Below are 19616 nucleotides of genomic sequence, written 5' to 3'. Positions count from 1 at the left end.
TAGCTTGTTACACAAAACTATGTCGAAAAATTTCTTGAAGTACACAAAGAAACAATAAACAACTATTCTTGGCTCTCTCTGCTGCTGGAACTTTTATAGTTACTAAATGATCCATAGTCAAGTACTCCCATCTAATAATTTTCTGCTCAATCACGGTTTGGATAGTTTGGCCATTAGCATGCCTACCATGGTTATTCTATAGTTCTTTGCCACCTTGTTGTCCAAAGGGGCTAGAAGGCTGACCAAAGGGGGCAGGAGCTCAATGGAGAGGAGGCTAAAGAGGGACGAGCCAAAAGTGGGGGTACCTCACATCCCAAGAAGCTGGCGTCGCACGCGAGAGAGAGAGAGAGAGAGAGAGAGAGAGAGAGAGAGTCATAACAACCCCACACGTTGAAGTATACAAACTAGCATTTTCAAGTATCTCTAGATGGTTGTCATGTATATAGAGAAATGGAGAGAAATAATTAACAGCACCTTAGAATGAGATCCAAGGAAGAAAACTGCAAATGATAAAAATGGTAAGATGAGTGCAAATTGGAAGTGCTAAGATGTTGCAACAAAATGTATGCCATGTACGTTGAAGCGACGGCAGTTAATCCACAAGTGCAGTGCAAAACTTCAGTCAATGCTGAAGATAAGCTCCCTGAATGCCATCTCCACAAATGCATGAAAGACAACCAGTGAGCTAACATATAACCCTTTCAAATGCGTATTGAAACCTCAACTAAATGAGTACATCAATTGCAGTTTGGTTTGATCTATGGCCATCAAATTTGATTAAAGTACAGTAACTAGGCACATCAAGGTGAACTGCCTCCCGAAACATGATAAGAGAGAAACAAGAGGTACTTTGTTGATACCAAGTAAATTGTGCCCATGCTTGCAACAGATCAGCTTTTAAATATTTCTACTCTGCTGTTCTAAGGTTAAACAAACCTAAAACATGCTTCCACACTTTTTGAGTGTAAATTGCCAATATTGTAAACTTTAGCTACTCCTTTCCTGTCCCACTCTAATAATTTCCATAACGCTTCACATGGAATCACAACTCCATATTCTCACTCCAGTTCTCTAAATCAGCTTCTGGGTTCAAGTTAGGTGATGTCTCCTAAAACATTTTCTCACACATTCTTCTTTGCACAATTCAAATAATGTTCGAACGTACAATATATTTCAGGCAAAATACTCTGATACATCAACTGGACAAAAGAAATTTTTGCAATCATTAAATTCGAATTTCTTTTAACTACTTTTGTGTACATTGGACACTATGTTATCCCAGTTTAGCTAGTTCATTACTTAAGTAAAGCATTACACTCAAAAAAGATGAGAATTTTGTCCCATCAACCTGGAGCATCCTTCATTACCTTTCCTCTCTCCCCCCCCAAACAAAGAAAAAAGAAAGGAAACAAAGATAAAGAGTTTAATGCTTGGTGTCTTGAGACTCCTACAACCTGAGATATAAGCAGCCTCCACAGAGATTGGAGGATGAGAAACAGGGCCATTCTTGTGTATAAACCTGGATACAGCCATGCCTCTACATAGTGACCAAACAACCGAAACGCCAACCAATAGATTGACAATCAACCCTCTACAACATATGGAAGTAATTTTATGTCATGTTAACCTGCAACTGCTACCTCTTCCACAGCAAAAGCGACTCCACGAACTGCTATTCACACAAGTGAGATATCAGTCACAGACTCACAAATACCATACAGTTTGGCAAATTCTGGACAAAATACTGTACTATTGATGAGACTCCCAAGACCTGACCGGTACAAAATAAAGGGTAAAATCAACCTTGACCTTACCCATGCAAAAACGCACCACACCTCCCTTCCATGCCAGCATTTTCCAATATGTCCCTGTTTCCTCACACATGCTTGTACAGTCACATGCAATATATGCAGGCATACAACCCAGTGCCTCCCACCCCCCAAACCAGCCCATGGAAGCACTCATGCACCCACCCACAGCCACTCACCTATCACCCTACTACCACCCATCTGCACATGCGCACACACAGTGCCACCCATCTGCACATGCATACCTTTTTTGGGAGTGCGAGCAGATAGGGCTGCTATTTCCGCCGCAATCTCAGCCGCTTCGGCTTCAGCTTCTGCAGCTTCGGCCTCCTTGGCTGCCTTTTCTGCTGCAGCAGCTGCAGCTTCAGCTTCTGCAACAGCTAAAGCAGCTGCTCGAGCAGCTTCTTCAGCTGTCTTCAACTTTGACCTTGCAAAATCAACATCCAATCTGGCTCTCTTCATACCCTGGTCACCTCTTAATTTCTTGACATGCCTCAGCGTTCGTTTGGCATCATTAAAGTCCTGCAAAGGCCTGTCAGTTGGAGACTCTAGCTCATCGCTCTTCACCAACCCTCGCATACGTTTGCCGATTTCCCTGTTCATTTCTGCATTCTGATTGCCGTCATCACCCTCTAGCTGCAATGGTGCTTCATCTTTGGAAGCTGGCCCAGCAACATTCACTTTGAAATTTTGTCTGGACTGCAAGGTTCATTCACAAATTTTCAAAGGAGATCACAATATATCAACATCAATCACAACAAGTTGTGACTTCACCATGTCCAAAAAGCATTCAAAACTATAGCATCTTCTTTGAAAGAACTCAGTCAATGGTTTTCAAGTCAATGCAGAAAAAACATATATATGTATATGTAGAATCCAATATGCCAAGAGAGCAGTCGTTCACTAGAGAGCAAGCTATAAATTCTCGTAGATAATTGGATTGATGTGCCTGCCGGATGATAATACTGTCCTTGCTAGAAGAACGTAAAGGCTTTTGGATGTGCCTTGACGGGAACTCTTGGTAAATGAATTCTTCAAAAGAGGATCTTTTCATTTTAGTTAGGTTGGATTACTAAATAACATTAACGTGTGGAAAATGGCACTACTGTTTTAGTGTATTTGCAAATAAAATCATGAAGATTGATGGTAACAACCTGGAATCATACTAAAGCACAAGACCCCAAGCACAAAAGGTTTTTTCTCTCCCATGGTTTAGTGCCCAAGTCAATTTTCCTGAAGGTTTCCCATTAAAATTAGATGAGTAAATAGTGTCATTCCCAAATGTCAACATCAATTGAAATGTGGCAAGAGGCACTGAAAGGTATTCCGGGCAAGCACAATACATTCAAAATGAGTGGCATGGGTGATCCAGCATACTTTATTGATTATCTAGCAATATATCACTCTTTCATTGAGCAAGCTATTAACACTTTCTTTTCAAATTCCCTGCTTTCAGACACATGATTTTCCAAAATATTAAGACAGAAATATCACTCTTCACAAGTACCAGAAGCATAGTGACAAGAAAAAATTTTGCACAGGGAAAAGATAGCCATAGAAACAAGGAAAAGTTTCAGAGTGAGGGGAACATCACATCGTCGCATAGAGAAAGATAAGAATTGTATAGTACTGTAGAACCCCTAATGACAAATAAGCAATACAAGAGAGTGAAGACTCAAAACTGAAGTCCAAAAATGTATTTCATCATACACGTGGTCAACCAAGTCAAAGATACATAGTACAAGCTAGATTCAAGCTGCTGGCTCTGCATATAATATGACACGGTGTGTGGTTCGAGGAACAATACCATGTGGATATAATAGGACCAGGCTATTGACAAGGACAATTAGACCATTGATTTCAACAAGAATAGTAGGGACATGCTAAAATTCATATCACACAAATCCACACCTAAGTGTAAACTTATATAAAGCTCTTGGAATAACAAAGCTTCAAACAAGAAGGCCAAAGTTAACAATGGTGCAGTTTAGAATTTAAAGAAATGGCTAATGAAAGTTCAATCATGTCCTTAGATAATCCCATGTTACATAGTACAGTAAGGTTGACAAAATGGGTTTCAATAGATTCTTATGATTGGGTTGCTTGCTTATGCCTATTTTAGTAAAGATAAGGTGATAGTCACAATGTTGACATCAACTCATGACATTATTCTAAGGATAAGAGACCCATAACTCTTTTGAAGCTACCGAAAGGCATAGTAAATTGTCACATAGCCACCCTCTGCACAAGTGCAAGTGGTATGGGATACACCAAACTATACTTGTGGCTTGAGGGTGAGTATAAATGGAATCCAAGCTGTGGGATTGGTGTAGACCTCAAGCTTGAGGGTGGGAAGGTACTAGAAACTCAGGGTGTATAAGCCCTATGATTGAGTTCAAAAACGTAGTGGGTATGAAGAGCAATCCTGTGAAGCACGCTGATAGATGGAGGGTGATCTAGTAAAGAAACATGAAGTTCTACAAACTTAGACAACCCTGCAAATTATAGATTAGCCATGCTTCGCATCCCCACACCCCAAAAAGAGTTGGTTGAAATGAGAACATTCAAGGTCATATATTCAAGGACCTCCATTTCAGAAACTAATGTCCCCCAAGTCACATGTCACAAGTATCGAACAAGGGCCTTAAGCCCCCCCAAGATCATTTACCACATGAGAGATTGAACCACGTTCCAACACACCCCATGGGCCTAGCACGATCAAGCATGAACTCAAATGTAACCAGGGCCGAGTCACCAATAAGATGTGACTACCCACATAGGGCCGGGCCACCAGTCTGATTTAACCACCCACAAAGGTCAGGTCAACAAGCATGTACTAGTTGTCATGGGCCACAAACCCTCCTGCCAGCCACCTTCAAGTTCATGAATTGTTGCAACAGCCCGCTTTGAACAGTCACCGAAAATCAAGTCATGCGCGGGTAGTAACATCCCACGACTGCAGGCAGCCACAATTTATGCTACCCATTAGCAGTCTCTGTCCACGAAGCAGCCCACCGCGTCACAAAGCACAGTCCAATTCACAAGTATGCATCACCTTCTCTGAGGACCCACACCTCTCCCTCTCCATACCCGAAAAAGAAGAGCTGGCTGGGATGAGAAGCGGGTCTTCATTCAAGCTCATATTTCAAGGACCTCTACTTCATAACATTCTATATGGGCTAATGTAGTCCATGGGTCACAAGTCCCACACAATGACCTTAAGAAGTTCATTACCACATGAGAGATTGGAGCATGTTCCAGCACACCGAAGTTCGATGGTGTAACTCAAGGTATACAAACCATGGGAAAAAAGAAGACAACTCTGTAATGATAATGATCATGCATTGAAATTGATGATGATAGTCCTCTAACAAGAGAACTCATGCAAACACTCATACGTGTGGTCAGTAACATGTGCACACATATAAAATAAAACACGCATGATCTGTAATGTGCACAAATATAAAATAAGTAGATCACATGAAAATAAAAAGAGATGGAAAAATAGGGCCCATAGAAATGATGATTTGCTACATTCCCTTCATCACTAAAGAAGTTGTCCTCAATTGAAAACTACTAAGCAGAAGTAGTCAACTGCAGTGCTTCTTCATAAAGCTGAATCAAGTGAGGGTACTCAAAAAGATAATGTTGATCTACTCACTTAGCATCAGTAGTAGGGTAATTCTGAAATTAAAGAAGATACTTGCATTCATAGCGACCACCACGCGTACAATTACCTGATGAAAAAGTATCTATGCTGGTAATATGGTTTCATCTTTATCAATAATCTCTGATTGAGGCTCATCCAAGAAAGATGCCGGTGTAGGCCCCTCATAATGCTTTAATAGACTGACATGAAAAGCAATAGTGTCAAGCAAGCTTAACGTCGATAACCCTGTTACCTGGCTTGTTTCAAGCCTTGCTTTATGGAATCTCAGCAATTCCCAATCACCTTCTTTATACATTCCTGCCCTCGTTGTTTATTATTAGCAGGCATTCTCTAGCCTTCTTGTGACTACATGATGTGCTTCCTCATGTATATCATAGGGTGATTTTTCATCTTCAATAAATTGATCAGCTGCAAAAACTTCATCTTTTGGTAACACAAATTCTGTTTTGATTCCAGAGATATCCATCACGTAAATAATAATCTTTGTGAACTCAACTCCATCCAAACTACTGAAAACCAAAGATTTCCTTTTATATGTTGAATCTGAAAATTAATTGCAGCAAGGAAATTTGCCCGACACAAATTTTTTTATCTTACCAAAGTCTTGTTGGAGTTTAGGTGGTCACCTCCCCATCTGTGAGCCCCAAAAAGAGGAGCCAGTGGGGGAAAAATCAGGGCTGCCACATGGGCAGCACATAGGGCTACCAATTGGAGAGCACCAAGGGTAGTACCTGGCTGTTGGAAAGGACAGGATCTGTATCAGAACAGAGTCGCATCAATATGGGACAGGTCCGAGTACTTTTGCAAAGACATGGAGAGCTGGACTGCCACGCGAAAGTTCTGGGCCATGATTCAGTGGACCTAGGATCTTGGAACAAGAAGCACACATGCAGGCCAGTGGCAGGCTGCCATGAGGCTAGGAGGGACTGCAACAGGGGCTGCAAGGAGCAGCCCCAGGGCCTATATATAGGGCTCAATGGCTGGCTGGTTGGCTGGCCGACAAGGTCGGTTAGTTGGCTGACCTAGTCGGCCAGCTCAGGGATGGAGACTCCAGCCTATTAAAAGCCCCCTTGGCTGGGGCATTTGTATACTTCAGGGAATTCAAAATTGGACATTTCTGGCCACTTCAGGGACCAGTCCAGCCCACTATTCGATGCTCAGGAAAGGTGATATGCAGCAAAAAGACTTCTCAGGTTCTTGCAGATTCCAGGATCAGACAAAGGAGCAGTGGAAGACCTGGATCGTGGCGAGTAGGAGCAGCAAAGTAAGAAGTCTGTCCAGAGGAGTAGGAGATTACAGTGCAGACATACAAGGCCCACATAATCTCTAGGAGAGCATTGCAGGCTAAGAGTTTTGGAATGGCCAAGGAGGTAGGAGAACAGTCTTTTGTGTGTACAGGGGTCGACATCTAGTCAGCACTCCGCTGATAGAGGGTGGTACATTGGACATAGCTTTTGTATATGATTTGGTCCATTCAACAAATACATATTTTTCTGGTTTTGAAACCTCAAACCTGGACTTCAAACCCAGCTTTTACATACAAATTGCAGCCTTCTGATCAATTCGCACTTGAAAGCACACACACACAAGTAGCTGGAAATCAATCCACAGCACCAGGAATCAGCAGCTTCATGGAAAAAATCGCCTTGCTGGAGTACTTCGCCTGGTGGCTGGAAATCACGAACAGCAGAGAAAAACTAAACGATTAAACTGGTATACGATCAGCTGTAGAAAGAGAGAGAGAGTAGGAGCGAGAGGGGTCACCAATTGGTGCTTCTCCCAAGAAATAAAGAGGAATCTTTATTAGCTTCACTTCTGTCAAAGAAAGCTGACTTTGGTTAAGTAGAACATGTTTTTTCTACTTTGCTTTGCATTGGTAAAAGAGAACTACGGGGACACCCACAAGGGAATAGGAAATTGGAATAGTCCAGAACTAGGAATGCATGCATTTGGCTAACCTTTACTGTTCTCTAACAAGGGTTGAGTTAACAAAATAGCGCACACATTGATAATCAGTCTGAATGAGATAGCCGACTCCACGGAAATCATGCTTCCAAACATGAAAAGCATGCATTACAAGCAAGCAACTCCTTTCCATAAACATTGTTAGGAGACATGCTCCAACAAAACCCCTAACTACCTGAACCACAAGGGTTTTTGTGAATCTGGCATTATCAACGCTAGTGCTGGAGTAATGGCTTTCTTAAGCTCCCCAAATGCCCCTTTCTCTTTTGCTCCCCAAGTGAAAGCTCTTGTCTTCTTCGTCAGATCACACAACAGAGAAGCTTATGTGTGAATCGATGTGGATGGAAACAACATAGACAAAGAAAAGATCTAACTCTTGAGATCAGCCATTCAAGAATAACTTTCAACTTATCTAGAACTTTCTACATAGACAAAGAAAAGATCTAACTCTTGAGATCAGCCATTCAAGACTAACTTTCAACTTATCTAGATCCCTTTGACACAATGTGACCAATAATTCGTATCTCAAATAGGAAGAATTTACTCTTCTTGGCGTAAAGTGATTCTCCTTTAGAGGTCAAATGCCACTTTTAAATGCTCTGTGTCCCCTTTTTCATTCTTAATGAAGAAGATACTTAGCAGCTGGTTGCAGCTGACTTAGCATGCAAATATGTTGAATCCCAGATAATAGGACATAAGAAATGGCAAAGAATGCTAGATACTTTGAGAATCAATTGCCAACATGCGCAAGATAATTGCTTCCAAGCCTTGAGAAGAGTGCACCTTTCTTTCTTTCTATAAATCTTTGTTTCACTTTAATACAACCTCCTTTTGGATTTCATCTCGTTGTGACTTGCTCACCTTATGATTCGGTGTTGTCCTCCCGGGAATCAAATCTGTGCTCAAGTCCTCATGCCCCTTAGGTGGTAAGTCCTTTGGAAAACAATATCCGTAAAGAACTGCCTCCTCTCCAAGGTGAGACTATCCTCATTGGTCTCAGCCTCCCGTACGTAAATCGAATATGAATACATTGCTCCTGAAAAAGATTTGGAAATTGACCTCAATAACCATAGGGATGAGACTTCCTAAAACTGCAACTGAAATAATGATGTCTCGTCCTCATTACCAGAAAGCAACAGTCTTCTCACGATTATCATATGAGGCTGCATCTGATAATGCCACAGCTATCCCAAAATGACGTCCACATCAGCCAATGGACCCACCACAAATTCAAGATGGTCTAAATATTCCTGAATATGAATTCTCAGCTTACTCCGAATTAGAAGACATGCAGAATTCCTGAAGCATGTCTTGCAAGATCTAGATCTGGCACTAGTCCAAGAGAAGAAGCTAACTCTGGAGAAATAATATCATGTGTAGATCCCACATAAAAAAGAAACAATGCTAGCTTTTCACCAACATCCCCCCAAAATTTAAAAAGTGTGGCTGGATTATCTCCTTTCTCTCTTCGAGCAACCTCCTTAACCTATACCCTTCCTTTTTCAGGTTCTTGATTACTGATTTTTGTCCTCTGAATATTCAAAATCGACAATCTAGAAATGTATGGACTCCATCACACCAGAAACATAATCCTTCCTTTCTGAACTTTTTCAGGTTCTTGATTTACTGATTCGGTATACTATTCTGAAAATACCTTGGTATATTTTGCTGAGATATGTCTCTTTTCTTCTGAATTCTGGTCTATCTCTTCCCATGGCAAACCTTCCTCCCTCGTCCCTCTTCTCTTCGACTCTGTTTGTCAAAGCAATCATTTTCTTCAGATCTGTTGCATCAAAACATCAGACTTTTCTTTGGACACTCTTAGACAAACCACTTCGAAACTTTCGGGACTGCTCAATTTGTGTGACCAGGTGAAAAGTTGGTACTTTCAGAAACATGTATAACCTCTAACAGACTCTCCCATTCTTTGGTTAAGACTTTATCGCTCAAAAAACATATACCTCTCAAACTCTAGAGACAAGAAGTGCCGTCTTATTTGTTTCTTGAGTCCGTTCCAAGTTTCAAAAACAGTGCCTTGGAACTGAAGTGGTTGATGCCATAACACTGTTGAATCCGCAAGCAAAAGAGTAGCAAAGTTCTTTTTAGACCCTTTGGTCTTTCGAAGACTTTAATAAACTTTCTTTCTTTGTTTCTTGCAAAATAAGTACCCAAGCTCTGTCACCAACCCTCGAGTGTCTCAGGCCTATGATCACCATTATACTTCAATATCGGTAATGTTTCTCTCTCAACTTGATATTGTCTATCTATCTAGACGTCTGAAATGATCATCTAAATCCAATGAAGAACTGAAATCCTCGGAACGTATCAGCCTATATCTCCTTCCATGAAGCTCTATTTCTTTAGAACAATGTTTCCTCCTCTCCAAATTCCTCTTCATCATATTCTATATACTCATCCTTTTCTATAAAGTCCTTAACATCATAACTGTCCTGGAACATATGTTCAGTCCCTGTAAATCCTTCGGGGCTTTTTCCTTTCAGTAGGTCTATCATTCATCTTGTTCTTTACTTGCTCCTCCTCCTTTGCTAAATTCAGCTCAAAAGCTGGCTGAAATGCACCCTTGTCCTTTTCCAAGGAGCTGATTCCATCCTCCAAAACTGTCTTCAAATTTGATACAATCTCAGCTTTAAAGAGTCAAAAGGCTGAATACATAATTACTTTCTGGCTCCTGTGTAAACTCCTCTCCACCAGCCCCCCCTCCCCAGTTCCTGAATCAACTGACTTTAGCTTGTCCACAAGCCTAACTGGTCTCTTCTTCTTCGTGGGCATTGTCTTCCTTCGGGCAAGAGATGGCCTCTTTATACCCCTAGCATGGCAGTTTTGAGTGTCTACAATGGCTTGAATCAGGATAAGACTGAACTCTTTCATTTTGCACACAAACACAACCCTCACAATCTAGGTCGACGTGAGGCTATTACTCCAAGAGAGAATCAAATAAGACGATGGAAAATAAAGCAAGACTCATACTTGTCAGAGTCGAGCTTTACTATTCAATTACCACTTAGAAATTCAAAATAGCCACAACTAAATATAAAGAAACAACAATAACTTTCATCCACACACAGATTTACAACTCAAAAATAAAAAGGGGAGAGAGAGAGAGAGAGAGAGAGAGAGAGAGAGAGAGAGAGAGACTAGAAGGCAGACACAACAAGACTGAAACGAAAATTACCCCCTATTAGAGCTAGTCACCTAGCACATTTCTGCATTTCAATAATGCTGTTTTCACATACAATAGTATTCTAAATCTTGGACGGAACGTAAATGAACCCAGGGAATTTTAGTAAGCTAACCAAACACAAATTATCCGAAACTATATATACCTTTGTAAGACTAGAATATATCCAATCATACAAATTTAGGTTTTTTGATGTTCTAACGTCCAAAAAACTACACAGAAAATAAAAGAGAAAATGAAAGAGAAGAAAAAAGAGGTAACAAAAACTTTTGGAAAAACAAAAGGAAGACATACTTAGCAAGTTGTACTGCTGCTGACCTACACTGCTGCTGCTGCCAACCTGTTCTGTTGCCTTCTGTACAGCCCCGTATGGCTCAGTATGGCTCTGCATGGCTACTGTATGCAGCCCATCTGTTGCTGCTGATTGTACAGCTGCCTGCATGGCAGTCCATACCTGTACTGATCTTTGTTGCTGCTGCTTTAGGCAGCCGTAGCTGCCTTTGGCAGTAGACGAAGCATGCCATGGGCTGCAGATGACCCATGACATTGGTTGCCTCTGTTGCCCTTTACCATGGGTCCATGGCTGGCTGTACAACCCATAGTAAGCCCTAATCCAGGGCATGAGTCCTGCCCGTGACAGCCTTCTGCATGGCAGTCCATACCTGTACTGATGTTTGTTGCTGCTGCTTTAGGCAGCTGTAGCTGCCTTTGGCAGTAGACGAAGCATGCCATGGGCTGCAGATGCCCCATGACATTGTTTGCCTCTGTTGCCCTTTACCATGGGTCCATGGCTGGCTGTACAACCCTATAGTCAGCCCTAATCCAGGGCATGAGTCCTGCCCCTGTGACAGCCTTCCATGCTGCCCACATGACGGCCACTATACAGTGGCTGGAGAGGCCAGGTTCACGCCAACCTGAACCCCAGATCTGGCCAGCCTAAGGCAGCCAGCCGCGGTATGCGATGACCAGACCTGGTCAGTGTTGCCGTGCCCTGGGCAGAATTGAGCCCACGTCCTGGTTGGTTGACCTACATGTCTGCAGACCTGTCTTTTGCAGCCGAGTACCCAGTTAGCAGGTGCGCAATCACCTGACCTAACTCTGCACCAACAAGCATAAAACTAGAGCTGCTGTGTGCAAACCTAAACCACAAAGTTCCAGTGTCACAAGAAACATTTCTAGAAACGTGTTTCGAGAAACATTTCTAGAAACGTTTTGAGATTTTGACAAACGTTTCGTCTAAAAACGTGTAAAATTAGTGTATTTTATATAAATAATAAAAATAGTGTATTTTTTATTTTAAAAAATTCAAAAAAACTCATGTTTTGCACGTTTCTTAGAAACGTTTCGGGCAGAAACGTTTCTACTGCCTGAAACGCGTTTTCTGGTGACAGAGCCACAAACACCCTCAAATTTAGCTCTGTTGCAGATCTGGTGCCGTGTACCTACCCATACCAACCCCTATATCTATTGACCCCTTGCCTCCTCATATGGGGGCTCAGGTCCATTGAGTCTCCTTCCAATATGTCCCCTTGTCTTGTTTGGCATGCTTAAACTTGATGATCAACGGTTTCTCTCTTGTTTCATCCTTCCCCACCCTCCAAACATTCTCAATTTGGCCTTTTCACGCATTCTCGAGCTGCTTCCATTGGGCTGACTGCATCCCTTTCCTTACCCACCATTTTCCTCTAGGTATCCTCCTTGAAAGTCTCATGGGTGACTTTCAGGTCCATGTCTCTTAACCACCTGTGACCATGATTTAGCCTCTTTGAGTGCTTCCTCAATCTTGGCTGTCATTTTTTCCTCCATCTCCTTTGGCCTTTGGGTCTTAAGTGCTGCATTCTAAACCATTTCCACTGCCTTGGAATCCGGTGCAGGGGGGCTGCCTTGTCTTAATTCCCGCACTTCAAGCTGAAATACTCTGATGGCAGAAGCTTATCCTCAAGCATATTTTTGAGGCGTTCATTCTCAGAATATATCCAAGCATACAAGTTCAGATTTTTGTTGTTCTACAGTCCAACATTCTTGATTGCATCAAGTGCAACATCCGAGATGCCCATTCCCTGCATACAGACTGCTAGACATTCTTTAAGTTTTGCACTGAAATATCACAGATACTTTGTCTTGTCATCAGGGAGGAGCAACTTCTTGAATGCCTCTTCATGGCTCCTCCTCCTCTGCCAATTCTCATCATCATGCAGGTAGAAAAATATACTTCCCACCTGTGCATAAGACACAGCGAAAAGGAAATACCTTGCTGTATTTTTTTAATTCATTTTGTGTTTTTTAAATTATTTTTTTATTTTTATTAGGGGGGCCGCGCAAAATTGATTACTGACAGAATTCCACAGGCCCATCGTGTTCTGTCTGGTTCTGATGGAAAAATCATGTTGAATTCTTTGTCCTTCAAATTTGTGGCCTCCTACATGTTGTGGGCCATTCCCTGTGTCATGGAGGAGCATTATAAAGGAAGTTTGAAATTGTATTTTGCTTCTTGCTGAGTACTATAATACAGAGTTGTGTTGAACCCGTGAAACTGAAAGTACTTTAAGAAACAGAAAGAAGCCATAACAAATTTGGAACACCTAGGAGTACTACTAGATTAAATCGCTGTGTAAGCCCGTCAATTGGCACCCCTTCTAAGTAGCATAATAGTGGCCTAGGAATGAGTTGGAGATATGAATAATTAAAGAAGCAAAGGAATTACGCCAAAGTTTTACACAAAGCATGCCCAATATGAAACAAGATTGGGCAGAGAATACGACTCATTAGGGAAATTTCTTGAAAAACTAGGACTGCAAAGTAACTAACCACAAAGCCCTAAATGATAACAATGGAGAAAGCTGAAGAACAGGATATGGATTGTTAGGGCCTGGTAATTGTTATTAACAACTCTCATAATTCTTGTCACCTTCTTCTTGATTGATCCATAAGGCTGCAATGCTACTGATTGCTATAAAGCCTCTAGTGGCTCCTATACCTAAAAGACGATGATCCAGCTTAAATGAGCTCAGGATTTCTCATTCTGCAGATGAATATTGATCTGTCTCTCATTCTCATTTCCAGTAAATGTACAATTTAGTTTGGCAGCTCAGTCATTACCCAGAGCATTAAAAAAGGATGTCAAAATCCTGGAGTAAAATAAAGTTTGTACTCATGAGCAGAGCTAAGGAAACACATGTCCCAAACCCCAATGAGCCTTCAATCGAAGGCACTTGAAGATGATAGTAATTAGGTAAATTGTCATCTGATAAGCAAGATGCAGAAAGCTGCCTCTGTGTAATGAGGTGGACACAGAGAACCTCCATGTAGGTTAACTTAAATGTTAGACACCCGCAATTTTGATGTCAGGCCAGTAAATGCTACCATGTCAGGCCAATAAGTGCTACCAGTGCTGCAATGGAACCTCTTTCCATGAACACTGCAATTGTGGTCCTGGAAAAGCCAAGATATCATTAACGGATGCATGCAGAACTTGTAGCAAGATCACAGGCAAGAAGCACTAAATGTTTCCTTATTTCAGAAACTTGATAAAATAAGGGAACCCAAGAGTTAAATAAAGGCCCCTATAAGAACTACAGGCAGTAATAGATCAACTTGGAACATCCAATCTCGGATGCAATCATCACAGTAACTACACCATTCATAAAACAAGCAGGAAGCTTAACTTATCGCTCCCAAGGAAATGGTTTGCTCCATACAAAACCATTAAGCTGCCAATTTGATCAAGCTCCTGGCCTCATGTCCTGACAAGCCTATCCCAATACATGGCATGAATTACTTATGATTATTGATAATTGTTCCGGTGCCACAAATGTTTGCATGCCCAATGTAAAGGTCAGTCCTCTATAGATAGGTAAGTGAACATACATACACAGACGGCTTCCATAAATCAACTGTGGAAAATGAATAATCCCTATGATCATGATTGATAGGTGCTCCCTTGGATACTTTTCTTGACACTTAATGTTCAAGAATAAATTTTGAAAGTACATTGGAAAGAATATACTCCTCATGCTCTATTGGAAGAAGAGCCAATGTCCAACAAGGTTTACACTACAACTTACAACCCCTCTTCCCCGATTGTGGGAAACATCCACGTGTATGCTCATGCAAAATATAGATTCAAAATTTTTCCCAAGCCTGACACCACAATAAAAAGACCGGCAGATACTATGCTGCATCTCACCCTGCCCCACAAAATCTCTAAGCTTGTAGCTTCAAGGCAGGGGGATAATGTGTAGCAAAAGCCATGAAAAATCTTTGATTTTTTCACACTTTTCTTTCCTCACTTTCTCCTCATTTTTGTTAAGAGTATGAAACAAAAATTCTAGTTGGCTTTGAGGATGGCAAGAGAACCTAACGAAATGTGATGAATAGCAGAAGATGGAAAAACCTTTATGAGATTTCCTTGATTGACCATATCTCTTAGCTTTGAGCTTAAAAGTCTTCTGAAGTTGGAGGGCACCGTATGATGGGCCTAAATTTCACATCAAGAGAGTATTAGCCACTTTACCATTGCAAAACACAATTCCAGTCAAACTCTCAAGCACAAGCAATTGGGAATTTCTCAGACATAAAACTAACCTCAATAAAGGATGTAATTGCAGAGGTGCTGCAACCATCTGGGTCTTTTGATTCATTAATTGCATCAAGTACCAAATCAGTGTATCTGGACAGCAAAAGACAAACAAGCAGGAAGAGTTACTCATCACAGTAGGGATATTGGTATTGATGAGACCATAGCATTGCTTTGCTGCAGGGAAGATGTGTACAAACATTGACCATTCAAGAAGAAATAAAACTTAGGCACACATCTCCTTTAGTACAAATACAGCTGCTAATCGAGAAACAAATAAAGATCCTCGTCATGGGCTGGCAACCTGAAAATACCACATCTACGGTATTGAAACATTGAAGGAAATTGTGAATCTCAATGATGTTCTGTTTTTATTGACGAGAAATGTGATGCATCCCCACTAGGATCTAACCATAAACACAATCAGCAAAACATTAAAAATATCAGCAGGCGACCCTCCCAGCCACCCCCAAGCACATGGCTAGACTCCAAACTCTCACAAGGCTATGCCCAAATCGAATCCTTACCACTCTAACAACCTCAACAATGGAAGATACTGTTTTCAATCGGAGACGTATGCCCAAACCATGTCTTCCAAAGTCTGACTGACCCAATCAACCTATCTATCCTATTTAAGATGATCAGCTGAATTCATACTGAGGCTTGAGCTAGTAAGTATCCGATTTCCTGAACATCAATAGCCAGAAATTCCCATAAACTTGGCATCTCTATCACTGACTATTAAGTGGGCAAGCTATTCAAGCTAACCAACTTCTCAACAAACAAGTCACTAAGTTGTGTAGCTGAAATACTAACTCTTATACGAATGAGCCAGCAAACTATATCCTGCCCACAAGAGATCCGTGGTAATCCTACCACAAATTCCATAGAAATACCATGCCACTTCTTCTCAGGTATTTCCACCTCGTCTCAAGCGCTCAGCTTTTTTGACTTGAAACTCTTGACAGTTTCAAACATTCAATACTACATCAACTTTAAGCTTTTGGCAAAATGAACGTACATTTAAGTAGGCCAAAGCTCTGTCTCCCTGGGTGTCCAACACTAGGACTGTCATCATATCCATAAATGATACAACCCCAGGTACATAGACCTTACCCTTTAGAAAAAGCATGTCATTCCAAATAAAATGCTCTCTAATCTTACTAGCAAGAGGGCATTCCCAACTTATAATTTTTCCCAGACAAGCCTGTGAGAGTCATATAGGTCTGGACTCTGAATGGATCTCTGTGAAGCAAACTACCAATTTTGCTTAAGAAATCAGCTACTTTATTGGGAGATCCTTTACAATGATGTGTCTCGATAAAGGATAATGGATCTCAAAGCTCCAGGTAGGGTAAGCTACATACAAGGATAAAGAAATAGCCAAATATGCACAAGAATGGTGACTCAATGCCTAGAACCTTTGTGAATTGGGGCTGAACTCTTGTGCACATGCACATGCTCATGCTCCATGTGTGCCCAAGTACCTCTTTTGCATGCATAAGACACTTGCATGCAAGCTGCACTCACAATGCCACTTTTGGACTAAAATTGTTCTAAATTGAGAGTCAAAAGGACTAGTGGGTGTGCAGGTGCGCACATGCAATCACGTGACTCAATCGGGAAACCGTATCCAAGCTTTCCAGGCATGCCGTGTGCTGCAGCTCCACCTCAGACTGGAAATCTTAGTGAACCAAAACAGTACATCCATGGAAAGTCCTTAGTAACACTATGTCGCCCGTTTCTAGAGGCCCTTCAAACCTAGAAAGTACCAATTTGAGTCATACATTTAAAATATTTAAGTGTTCATGTTATATGATGAACCTTTGAATGAGTGCACTCAATACTATGAATCTTTGATTTAGTATCCTCAACACTATCTGCACACCATGTACTACATTAGTACGCGGGACTTCAAAGCTTAATTGACTCTTAGTCCCTCTTTCAAACCTCAAGTTTCAAGTTTCAACTTGCAAGCTCTAAAGTTGAAAGTGCTTTTCCAAGATCACGTAACTCAGATTGAGAACATGGTAACAATGTTCAACAAGTTGATGGAAAGTTGAAAAGGAAACAATTGGAATGAAGTTGCTTGAAGACAGAGGATGAAAATCTTCACTTTTTTTGTGATTCCATCAAAACATGGATAAACAGACCTACTTGCTCTTGAGTCCTTTCATCTACCATGAAAACTGGCTGTGAGCAAACTAACTTTTAACTAGAGTAAGACTTTTGTAAGCGAGTCAGATAGACTTACGTCTGGCAGTGTCTCCAAACCTACTGAAAAAGACATCACAGCATTAACCAAGACTCCTTAGGAGGAGTAACTGGAGGGTGAGGACAGTATTAACGTCACAGCATTACCCAAGACTCTTCGGAGGAGAAGTAAGAGGAAGGGTGAGGACACGGGGGGTGGGGGGTGGGGGGTTGGGGGGGGGTTGGGGGGTCACGATACACCATAACAGCTGTCAAAATCATTGTTTGAACTATGGGGCTTAACTTTGATTGTGAGGGATTAATTTGTCTCCAAAAGTGTGTAACTCCACACTATTCAGAACTGTGGGATTACCCCATTGTAGACAAAAGGCAGCCTTACCTTCCATTGCTGTGGGATTACCCCATTGTAGACGATGCAACTCAATTGGACGATTTAGAGCTTGAAGCTCAAATACGGCTACACAAATGCTCAGAAGGTTGAAACCATTTCTCCCTAAGCCATACGTCTTCGTTAGATTTTGAATAGAGTACTTAGCAAGAAAAAAATGCACATAGAGAAGACGAATAAGAGAGCTGTGATTAAAAAAAACTGATGAGGCCAATCTTGCTTTTATAATTTCTTCAGAAGGGGCAGACACTCCAGTTGCATCGGAAAAAACACAATAATAGTTCATCAAACTCATTGCAAGCCCGTGCCGATTACTTTAGGGTTAACCTACATAAGGCATATCATGGGTTATGAATACAATAAATGAAGTTAGGGCTTAGAGGAACGCTATTGTTCGAGTTTTTACAGAATTCTCAGTCTAACATATGGACAGCAAAAGTGCTTTACTAAAATATGATCATATCGGAGGTTGCACGATTGTTCAAATTTGAATATGCTAGAAAAAACCTATCAGATGGACCAAAAAGTTCAATATCTTTACTCAATAATGGCATTAGATAGCGCTAGTTCATATCCTACCTTGGACCCAAGGATTTCCTGTCCTTTGAGCTGTCTGACGAAACAAGTGTATCAGCAATGGCATATGTCTCGTCATTGGGGTATTCCGCCGGAAGAACAGCCAATGGCATGGGCGAAATGCACTCATCTGTTGCCTTCACTGCACTGAGCCTCGATATAGACTTGACCGACTTCTCCCTTGATCCATGCCCACCTGACCCAACATTCATATTTCGCCATTTGTCCTGCCAGAGTTGGCAGAGAGAATGTAAGTCATAATTAAAACTTTAGATTCTAGCCGACAGAATATATCATGGTTAAACCGTCAAAAGCTGGTGAATTACAGCGTGCGGCCCAGACCTCACGCAACTAATTACGCGCATAAAGCATGTTCTCGAAAGGACAGAACTCAATTCGCTTACATAATCAGTAGGAGCGAAATACGAAGTCACAATTTCTGTCAAAGGGAATTCTTACTTTCAAGTCGACGTTGGATCGGGTCACCAGGCAAGGCCCAAACTCTGGGTCTTTCTGGATGGCTCGCCATTTCCCAGGGCCATATTTCTCCACTCCAGCTCTCAAGGCAGCTTCTTCCTCCGACGTCCATTTCTGCTTTGGAGCACCCATCTAGCGTATCCCCCAGCCTAATGCAGCCCCGATCATCCAAGCGGGGGCTTCAGTGCAAGTCTCCAGCGCGAACTAAAGGTGCCCAAAACTTAAGAGCTGCAAGACTGTGTCTGTCTTATGGGCGTTCTTGCAGAAGAGCAAAAGCAAAAGCAATTCAAGGAAAAGAGGCCCAAGCAAAGAGAGAAATCAAGACAAGAACAAAAGAAAAACTAAGAACACAAGCCAAGTGAATTAATGGAAAAAAGAGTAACATTGCAAGAGGGGACAGGGGGCATATTCCAACACGACACCCCCCCAAGGTTGTGTCAACTAACCCCTCATGAAGGGCCGCACTAGTAGTCGGTTGGGAGAGCACCTCCACCTTACGATTGATTGGCGGCTCTTCTACGTCAAAACTTGCATCTCCTTGCTACACCAGTCACCATCAGTCTTGGTCTGTCAAGTCGCCACATCAGATCAGGAAAATGGCACAGAATTCAAAAAACTTGAGCTAGCAAACGGAAGCTCACTCGTCTCTCAACATCATGGGAGCCTCCTGCGGGCCCTCCGCATTCAGGAAATGCCTCCCCTAGGCATTTCCCTCATGTCAAAAAGTAACCAAAAAGCATGAT

The 19616-nt window shown here is 41.7% G+C and overlaps 1 protein-coding gene across 2 annotated transcripts; it reads right to left on the bottom strand.

The window, feature by feature from the left end:
• Positions 1-1295: 1295 nt before the first annotated feature.
• On the bottom strand, positions 1296-19233 carry LOC147891696 (single myb histone 1-like). 2 transcript variants are annotated; one of them, XM_087388316.1, is made up of 6 exons: positions 18856-19231; positions 18400-18623; positions 15227-15311; positions 15036-15119; positions 2054-2507; positions 1296-1669 (listed from the first exon to the last, which is right to left on the bottom strand). In XM_087388316.1, the coding sequence occupies exons 1-6, from the start codon at positions 19003-19005 to the stop codon at positions 1623-1625; spliced, it is 1044 nt and encodes a 347-aa protein (XP_087244442.1). In that variant the 5' UTR covers positions 19006-19231; the 3' UTR covers positions 1296-1622. The 2 variants fall into 2 exon arrangements, with proteins under 2 accessions (XP_087244442.1, XP_087244443.1); XM_087388317.1 differs by lacking the exon at positions 15036-15119 and having other exon boundaries at positions 18856-19233.
• Positions 19234-19616: the final 383 nt, after the last annotated feature.

Source organism: Dipteris shenzhenensis, chromosome 17 (assembly GCF_047967505.1).
Source record: "Dipteris shenzhenensis isolate YYH24624 ecotype China chromosome 17, Dip_SZ_1.0, whole genome shotgun sequence".
In the NCBI taxonomy this organism is placed as follows: Eukaryota; Viridiplantae; Streptophyta; class Polypodiopsida; order Gleicheniales; family Dipteridaceae; genus Dipteris; species Dipteris shenzhenensis.
This window is presented reverse-complemented; position numbering and strand designations above follow the sequence as displayed.